This window comes from Battus philenor, unplaced genomic scaffold (genome assembly GCF_028537555.1).
Source record: "Battus philenor isolate CCGP_79_NKW_IND1 unplaced genomic scaffold, ilBatPhil1.0.hap1 SCAF_5, whole genome shotgun sequence".
In the NCBI taxonomy this organism is placed as follows: Eukaryota; Metazoa; Arthropoda; class Insecta; order Lepidoptera; family Papilionidae; genus Battus; species Battus philenor.
Genome location: NW_027181715.1, coordinates 3,432,780 through 3,443,218, shown reverse-complemented (window position 1 = coordinate 3,443,218; position 10,439 = coordinate 3,432,780). Strand labels below are relative to the sequence as shown.

Here is a 10,439-nt window from a genome sequence, read left to right as displayed (position 1 = left end):
ACGAAAGGGTCCACGAAGGGAGTCCTATTCTACACAGTGAGATAGTGACGGGGTATGGAGCTATTCTAATTCTTACTATACTGGTCGCCTCGAGCGGCAGTCTCTCGCGCGCATCCTTGGGGCTCTAATGTTCCACAGCGGAGCGCAGTCCGATGAAGCTGTAAAGGCCTGAAAGGCTAACAGCAACAATCACCAATCGATGTAAGTCCTTATGGGCAATTATCCAAAGGCATCGACATGTATGCTCTCACAAATATTTATGTTTTGAGTTGTGCAGATTTGATCAGACCAGAGCAAACGACTACGCCCCCTTGGTCTTTTACCGTCAACGACATTTTGCCGGTGACAAAATAAGTTTTTGAAGGTCAACGCCTGGTTTTTGAGCTGATTTAGTTACATAGTCTTAATTATCGAGTATTATTTTAGACAAGTAATGTTTCAACAAACAAATAAGGAGAAGATTTGATGATAATTGAAGCAGTTAGTACATATCAAAATTCTACGCAGCACATATTTTTGCGTTCGTTTACCTTAAAACATAAATCGGTATGTTTTTTTTAAGCCAGTAATGATTATATATTATATCATTATTATATTAGAGTTAATAAACACACAATTCAAAAAACTATTTTTTACTGTAATTCTCAATTACGATAAAGTGCTTTAAAAATTATTATTCATTTCAACTATAAATAATACGTGTTGATGTGTCAATTATTGCCCCTCGAAATTATTTCCCGGTAAAATTGTTTTTTTTTTTACAAATCTTCGGTCTGGTTGAAGGAAAGACACGCCTTGCGGCTTCAAAAATAGTGTCGAATGAGAATCTCATGAAACACCCATCTGATTTGTATTTACGTAAAACTAATCCAGAATAATATGCAGATAAAGTCTAAATTACTTTGGATAAATAGAGATCATATTTAATTTACTAATTTCAAGCTTATTTTGTGAGTTGTAAAGACGATTATTGCGGTAAATTTACACAAATGGGTGTGTTCGTGCGATGTTTTCAGGCCACTTTTTCGCAGCATCACCACACATGTTACTCTCGGCATCACATAGTCGAAGCCAGATCAGTGCATCAAGCCCATTAGTTCGCACATTAGAATGAGTTAGTCGAATTATTCAATTAAGTAATTCAATAAGGTAGTGGATTAATATCAATTATTTGACATCGCAATCGAAACGTACAGGACACTGGTTTTTATTTAAATTGAACGAGACGTACGCGCGAATTTGAAGAAATTTTAGAATAAAACGACGTTTAAACAAATAAGATTATTTATAGTGAGAAAATTGTGAACAGATTACTAATCATTGGAATGGAACAACATAAAGGTAAGCGCAATTTCAGATATTTATTGTATCATTGACATATTATGGAAAAGTTGGTGAATGAAAAAAAATAATATAATCCTAAATGTAATATCATCTCAAATTATGCAAATAAAAAATGTTTAGATTAACGATGGAATACCATAAGACGAAACTAATTAAACCAATTGTCTCCTTTTTTAGAAATTTATATGTTATGAATTTCTGACTTTCGATAAAAAACGAACCTGACAGTTATCACAGAATCACTATACTAGGAATAAATTATGTTTATAAAGACCGCTATGTTACATAATATTTTAAATTATTAAATTATAATCGCATTATTTTCATTCATGTTTTTATTTATCATTAACCACTTAGCAAACATCCATTACGAACAGAACCTATTTAATATATTATGAAATCTATATTTCTTATTTGCAATTAACTAAATACGTTTACTTACTGTCTCAATTATAATAATTTTATTGTTATTTGTAACATTTGTGATATACACTTTTTGATCTGAATTTATATCGATTAATTTTCTTTAGTCCCGAGCTTCTTTAAAAGGGGTTTTCTAGGACCTATCAAACCAAGATCACGGAATCTGCAAATACAAGTAGCATTCCCAGGGTATCAGTAAAAGACCGTTCCAAAAAAAAACGGATTATTGCACAATTTAAGTTATAACAAAATATTCTATTGTTTTGAAATGATGGAACATAAGTTCGTGATCGAATTGCGATACATATTTGTATAATGGGTAACGGCCGGCATTCGTTCCGAGTGCTAATCATAATAATATATAAATATTTTAATACAACAAAAATACTGCTCTAAAATATTTTCTTTAATCAGAAGTTAACAACCCAACGGGGACTTTTTTTTACATTGGTGTTATATGTTCAAAATTTTTTCTGCGGGTAGTTTTATGGAGGTTTAGTTATCTCCGCAATAATAGTATAATAACAAGCTCTAAGTGGGCGAGCTTCGGGATGTAGTGGACTTCTAGCAGCTGACATGCTGATGATAATGAGCCACTTCTTAGAGAAAGACAGTAAACCAACGCGCGGCTGACTGCGAATTGTGTGACGTTATTTCTCATTATTTATAATTATTTTTGGAGTGCCGACCAAGACCCGAGGGACCGAATAAACGATAGATCGATTGGATAGTCCAACGACATAATATTAGCGTTCTAATTTCAAAAATATTTGCCAGTATTGCGTAATTTTTCTCCTTTAACATGGTGTTCAAGGAGAAGAAATAATTATGGAACTATATGTGCTTGTGTTTGCTAAAACCGTTTGCTAGTCGCGAATATGACAAACATAAATTAAATGTCTTAGAAACACTCTTCTTGTGTAATAACATTTGAAATGCTGTATTGGGCCACTGTAATGCATAAGCTTCCTCTAAAGATCATGACAATGACTGCTCTTGCGCTTCCCGCATATAGTGACTTCCTGATATCTTGAGTATATCGTCACTCCACTTAGTGGAGGCCTACCCAGGTTGCATATACTGGTTAATTGTTGCCATTAGAGAAGTTTTCAATACCAACGGCCGTGGAAAATAACATTAATAGATTAATAACATACGTTTGGTGAAAACATTTGCACTACATTTTTGCTGTAGCGGTGGCTCAATTCCGTAATCTATTTGGAGGCCGAACCGAGGTCCCTGGGAATGCCAAGGACCTTTGCTAAGCGCCCTCTGCACAAAGTTTAATAAAAAAATGAGTTAGCAAGTGCAATAGCAAATAAAAAAATGTACTACCTCAAAGTGATAAATTTAAACGTTGGATATCCACTATTAGCGTCTGCCTATGACTTTACCATTAAAAGAATCATCGTCATTTCAGCCATAGCATGACCACCACTAGGCATAAGCAACGCTTATACATTTCCAATAGGAGCGTTTGGAAACAGCCAGCATCCGATGTCTTCGACCTTAACAAGGTCAATTTTGTGGGTAGACGTCCAGGTCCAGCGCTGCGCTTGCCAGTCCGTGGTCTACACATCAGAACCTTAAGGCGTCAACGGCCACTTCGATATGCCAATCCATAAATAACTTTCGTTCGTCGACGGATATTTAAATTTTATGTTAAGGAATTATAAATTTAAAATCCGACGCAAAGCTGCGTTGCTAAAAGTATGCTTTATCATTATTATAGGGCGTCGTAAAGTTTTATAAACATTATCACCTAAAGTTTCATTGGACTTTTATTTTATTAAACATTTTTGCCGTTAATAATTTTGTTTTGTTTTCCTATAAAAAGTAGATACTTACGTATAGTATTGAGTATTTCGTTTGGTATATTGGTTATAGGCATAAAAGTTTGATAGATTTGAATGTATAGCTCATTTAATGTCAATTAATGTAACCAAAAATCAGTGGTTATAGAAATAATTAATAACGTTATAAAACAAAAAAAAAACTTTTTTAAAATTCGGATTACTTCGTTTTAAAATTAATTATTGATTACCATCTGTCGCTGTAGACTTTGTATTATGTGAAATTATAGTATGTCGTATTCCAACAGAAAACAAAAACATATTTTAGAGTGTTCATTTTATACATAATGATTAGAAATAGTGATACTTTCACCCATTTTAAATCTTTTACAACTATTTTAGGCTGCTGATTCTTCGGCAAGGGCCGTTTTGTACACGTTGACAAATAATGCTTAATACTTTGCTAGTAGATTTATCTTAAACGAAGGAAATATCAATAACAAATACCAAGAACAACAGGCTCTAAATTTGACATTAATCCATATTTCTTTTTCATGTACATACAGTTTCAGGAATAGAAATGTTTAGAACGAGAACCTTAAGAGTCCGGAGGAGTTCGCTATCCTAAATGAAACAAAAGCCTGTTGTGTGAAGTAAACAGCATGATTGTTCCATACGGAACGCTATTACCTAAGCTACATAGCTATTTATACACCTACGAGAATATTATGAAGTTTTCCCACAGTCACACGGCACGCAAGCTATAGTCTACTCAAAGTTCAACGACTATCAACATTACGATTATTCTCTTTATTTAATGTGTGACATCGGCCGGGACTCATAGGTTCAATAAGGCGATAAAATATGAAAAGACATAAATGTGACAAATACACAGTCATAAATACAAACAATAGAATGAAAATGTTTATAGGAAACATTTTGTTCGATTACGAATAAATTCGTATTGTGTTAATAAAGTCTTCGTGTCAGCTGATGGACGCCCTCTTCAAGGAATAGGCCTCCACTAAATATTGTTACGGTGTCTTACGGTGTCAGGTCTTATCCTGCCCACTGACAGCGACTTGCTGCAACCTTAACTACGTCATGATGCGTCGAACAACTCGTAGTCGCCACTAGAGAACCTTTCGATAACGGCCGTCGATGATTGAAGTTTTTATTTTAGATAAATTAAGAAAACTAGCTGTCAACATTATTTTCTTTTTCTAGATGATTAATTATTTATCATAAATTAATAGCTATTGTTGGTCAATATGCATTATTAAAACCCGTTAACCTCCAATTCCTAGTAGAATTTCATAAAATCTGCTCTTAGCTGATTAGATAGAGTGATTACTCTTAAGTAATGTACAAAATAATTATTTGTACCAAATTTAAAGTCTTTAGGCCTTATGGTGTAAGAAATATTGTAGTGAGTGGTGACAAAGGTAGAAATTTTATGGAAACAACGAGTTATAGAAACAAAACTATAAATATAGCTAATACAAAAATTATAATTAATTTGTTAACTGCGAAAAGTGTGAGTTGCAAAGAAGTATTTTATAGAGCGTTGGGGTTATAAGAAATTTAAACTAACTGCGCTGTTTTAATTACATACTTAAATAAATAAGAATGTGTATAATTATTTCCTTTTTTATTATAAACATTTCCCTTTATATTCTTTGATAATCTTTATCAAAGCTAAACATCATTTTATTGCCCACGCCGGCGAATAATTCGTTCAGAAATCAAACAAGCCACAAACCATTCGCACGTGTTGTGAAATTGATAGGGTTGTGCCGGCGGGAAGATTGGTAAACAAAGACGTACAGAGAATACCCGTCGAGGCGCGCGCGAAATGACATGTGCTTAAAAGAAACATTGTTTTAATCGGGAGAGCAAACTACGTAGATATAAAAAAGTTATTGTTTTAACTACCAAAGTAAAATAAATTTTAAAAAGCTAATAGTCTACTTTTACATATTTTTAAAAGAGTGTAACGAGTAAGATGTTTACCTGACGCTGGATAAGTTCTGGTTAAGTAACGTTCAGTGTGACATTTTAAAAAATATTTCAAAGTATATTACATACTGTATATCTAATACATATTAATCCGGCATATATGTAACAAAACATGCATATATACACATACCTCATTTACATTAGTTAGTGAAAACAATAAAATGTGATCATGATATTATCACTTAAAAATATCGTCCGTACTGTAATAGGATTTTTTACTAGTTTTTCTCGGAGAAGTATTCTTTTTTAGCGTCGGAATTCTTTTTTTTCTGCACAAATTTACCGAAATCACTCAGCGGAAAAATAACATGTTTCACTTTACATTATTAGATGATACGATAACATGATAAATTTTGTATATTAGAATCCCGGTTATCAGAGTCTATGGATATGTTAAATACATATCCCGTTACCACTTGACAAAGATATTTTTGATTATCAAAATTGAAATGAAACACTGTTTTGTGATAAGACAGTTGTTCAAATGAGAGTTGACTTTGCTCAAAACCTGCAGTCAGACGAATTTCGCGAGCTAACAGTTTTGCAATAGATGTGTAGCTTCTAGTGTGACAACTATTTCTTTGATGAAATAAATGTTAATATTGAAATAATTAGGAATCCCACTAGAGAATAGTTTTTGTTTTAATTATCTGTATTATTATTTTAACAATTCACAATTATTTACAGACAATATTAACTCAGCGAAACAAAATGTTCCAACAAAACTTTACGATGCAAGAACACAATCGCAAACAAACTACAATATCAATGCTGGAAACTATTCAGAAAATAACCATAACCTTTTTCAAATGATCAAATGCCATGAGGATAGCCTTTTAAGGCTGCACCATTTGACTGCCGGTCGTCCGATTAATGGTTCTTATGACTCCAATTATCAAAACGATTTGTCCTGGTATTCCAAAGATTTGCAACGCCAGTACCTTAAACCTGTGGATTATATATCATATGAAGATGTTAGACGAAAATATGAAGAGACTAAAGGAGTAAAAGAAAAAGACGTACAGAAAGAGTCTGAAGAAGAAAGAGACGGAAAAATAGACGAAAGAAAGAAACCAAGAAGGAATCGGACGACATTTACTAGTCAACAGCTGGCTGCTCTAGAAAAGGTGTTTGAGAAAACCCATTATCCCGATGCTTTTGTTAGAGAGGACTTGGCAACTCGAGTTAATTTAACTGAAGCAAGAGTTCAGGTAAAACTACATGTACATATCATTCATATCTTTTAGGCGTTTCGTTTACCCTTCCTTATAAAACTATTGAAATCGCCTTTTTGTATTTGTTTTTTCTCTAGCATCATAACTGTGAAAAAAAAAACTTTTATTTTTGACAATTCGCAAATAAATCCAAACATGATATTTTTTTACAGGTTTGGTTTCAAAACCGACGTGCAAAATTTCGTCGAAATGAACGGTCAGCTCTCTCTTCCCATCGTAGCTCAACAAACCAAAGTTCTCCAGAACCTGTACCAGTACCTATAGGTATTTCACATCAAGGTGACCCTCGGCAAGATTTCACACGAAACACCAAAGAACCTTGGCTTCATCATTTTCAAGCCAACAACTTAAATTTCAATTTGGGGATTCCTATAACAAATTCTGGTTTATATCAGAACGATTATTCCTTAATGATGCAAAACGTTGGAAATCGGCAGTATATACCAAATTCTAACAAGTTAGTGACTCAAAATGTGACGGGATATGGCGGGTCAACAGAGAATAGCTATGGATCTTGTGCTTTGATCAGTGGTTACAGTAATCCATTGCAACCATCTCATCATAGCTCGTATAACTTGAATTTAAGATTACGACCGCACGATTTCTCTATTAATAATATAACATTATGAAAAACATGATAATAAATATTAAAACATGTAAAATGTTTTTAATTCATTAATCTTTTATTTTTTCATACAAATTGGGTAAACATTAATTAAAACCGTGATCAGCATCTAATAATATTGATGTTAACTATTTAATAGATTTTTTTAGAGTGACTGCAAAGTAATAAATGAACAGTTTTCTACAAAATTTATTTATATGACTATTTGAGAATACACCAACTTGTTCACGTTTCATTTAAGCATAGCATGTAGGCAATAGTATACGCATATTGGTAATAGGCAGTTGTGCTGATTTGGCACTAATAAATCTTAATAATTAAATCCCTTATACATAAATCAATATAAATCATGGACTAGAATTTATCGAACGGGTTTATTTTATTCTTTATTTATAAATTTAGTATTGATAAAGTTTAAAGATACTATACTCACTTTTGGACGAATAACAAATATTCCATTTATGACACCGTTATCGCGTAGGAAGTTAAAGTAAATTATTTGCAGACTGATTTACTTCGAACACAAAAATTTAGTTTGCATGTAATAATCTCTAATATTTGGTCTAAAAATTAAATTATTCAAAAATATCCTTTTTTATAACTTTTGAAGACTATGAATGATTTTTGAACGAAACGCGGTTACCGGCTTTGACATAGTTCTTGTCAAAGTTTTAGTCGTAGTTAAAATATTGAGTTATTTGCCTTATTGTTTCCCTCCTTTTTTTTTGGTATGCAGTATTTATTTCGTAATAATACACATAGCTAGAATATATGATGCTTCTGAAAACTTTAGGTGGAACTCTTATAGCTGTCTTTTCAGTTAGTTTTGTTTCCCATTTAATTTACGATTATTACAGAAGAAAAAGACAAAGAAGGGTAACTAGAAAAGAAGTGAACGAAGTTATAATGTTTTCATATGGTGCTAGTGAACTGACAAAGAGTAAATATTCACGTTGTTTTGTTACTCCCAGCATGGATCGATTACTATACTACTTAAATGCACCGCGACATAATATAGATATTTGTATGTTTTTAATAACAAATTCTGACGTGAGTAACGTACTTATGAAATTGCATCACAGAGGTATAAAAATACGTTTGATAATAGACGCGGACATGGTATATTCTCAAGGATCAAGTGTTAAAAGGTTACAAAAATATGGAATTCCAGTTAGGTGGATGAAGTCTGTTAACATTATGCACCACAAATTCTCTCTTGTTGATACATTAGTTGATAATAAAGTGAGAGCCCCATTTGTAATAATGGGGTCATTAAACTGGACGAATCAAGCATTGAATGGAAATTGGGAAGATGTGACGGTGACTTCTCAGCGAGATATTGTAGAACAATACCGGGCAGAATTTGAAAGATTGTGGATCCTTTTTAAACCAATTGTTGACTTTACTTAAGTTTAAGTAGTAATATGAGGATTTGTAACATTTAGTTACCAATTACCAAGTTTTAGAAAGCAAGAATCAATTCTGCATTTGTTACTATCTGTGATTATCCAGTAAAATTTAAGTGTAAATAATAGGTTCCCAACTTTTATTAACTAAAATTCGGGTAGCTCTTTTACATGGAAAAATCCAATAATAATTTAATAATTTATTCATACCATAATAATACAAATATTTTAGACAAGGGGTCTTAAAAATATATAAATGTATATACTTATATGCATTTGCCTTTGGATCTAATCCTACCCTCATGAAAAGTTACAGTTTGGTACATGTGGGTAGTACCTCTCCTGCTGGGAACCTATTGTACAAACCAATACTTTGTTTTATTACACCTTAAGATTGTAGATATTACATGTTTAAGATTAAATGTGTAATACCCATAAAATTATATTTTTAAGATAGAAGTATTTTATTGCAAATAAAAAGCTGACCAGTTAAGATACCATTATGGAAATATTTTTTAAAGAAATTTGTATAATAAGGTTGTATATCATGGTATTTTGAGTCAAAATAGACATTATATAAAATTTTTTTAAGTTTCTTCTAATTTTGGCTTGAAATTGCTTATTTTTTTATGTTTATATAAATTATTACAGAAGAAAAATACTTTTATTCCTTTTACATAATAAATAAAATTCAAGACATACTTTAAAAAAAGATGCAGTTTACTTGATGTTAAGACAAAAATATTTAGGAAATTATATAAATCTGATAAATGAAAAAAACAATGTTTTAAATAAAATTTTTAATGTTTTTCCTCAAACTCCCAAATATATTACTAATGAAATATTGGGCTAACCACATAATAACATATCAACCTCTGAGCAATAAAAATAATAATTATATAAACTAGTTATAAAAAATAACATAAAACTATGAAAGTAGATAATCAATTTTCCAATCAAAAGTAATATAACTAAAATTTTTAAGTGTTGTAGAAATTTTAAATCCATTTGGTAAAACAATACATAAAATAAAAAAAATCTATTCAGAACATAAATATGTATTAAAATAATTTAGTGTGCTATAAAGTATAGTTATGCTTTGTAGGATTACATTTATCACTTATTTATATATACGATCCGAAGACAATATCGCAGCTAGCAAACTAGCTGTAAAAGGGATTTCTTCAACTAGCTTTGATCACCGTCGCACATCTGCTGTTAACGATGGCTAAATATTATGCGCCGGGAAACAAGCTTTGTCGATTCTAAAATTACACTAAATGACTTTAAAGCGGTAAGTAGATAAAACAGGAAAGTAGCCTAATTGTATACAAACTCAAGCTACCTTTCCTGATGAGTGCAATCTTATATGAATTATACAAAAACACTGCTCAAAAACGAATGGAAACATTTTCAGCAGACAGCAACAAATTTTAGGATCGAAAAAAGGTATCTACTAATCAGCTTTAGAATAATTACGTAAAGTTGTACTCGTACTTTTTCTCTTAGAATGAGCTTGTATCCCAGCTATAGGATAATTACAAGCTTAACAACTATACTTTTGGAAAGCTGCTTCGCTTATTTAAATTATAAA

At 31.8% G+C, this 10,439-nt stretch overlaps 2 protein-coding genes across 2 annotated transcripts; both read left to right on the top strand.

Annotated features, from left to right (window-relative positions):
• Positions 1-1,257: 1,257 nt before the first annotated feature.
• LOC137929850 (paired mesoderm homeobox protein 1-like) lies at positions 1,258-7,443 on the top strand. Its single transcript, XM_068772967.1, has 3 exons — positions 1,258-1,341; positions 6,267-6,790; positions 6,967-7,443. The coding sequence occupies exons 1-3, from the start codon at positions 1,326-1,328 to the stop codon at positions 7,441-7,443; spliced, it is 1,017 nt and encodes a 338-aa protein (XP_068629068.1). The 5' UTR covers positions 1,258-1,325.
• A 740-nt stretch (positions 7,444-8,183) lies between these two features.
• Positions 8,184-9,297, top strand: LOC137929566 (uncharacterized). The gene has a single exon (XM_068772578.1). It carries the CDS (start codon positions 8,211-8,213, stop codon positions 8,847-8,849), a length of 639 nt encoding a protein of 212 aa, XP_068628679.1. The 5' UTR covers positions 8,184-8,210; the 3' UTR covers positions 8,850-9,297.
• The last annotated feature ends 1,142 nt before the right edge of the window (positions 9,298-10,439 follow it).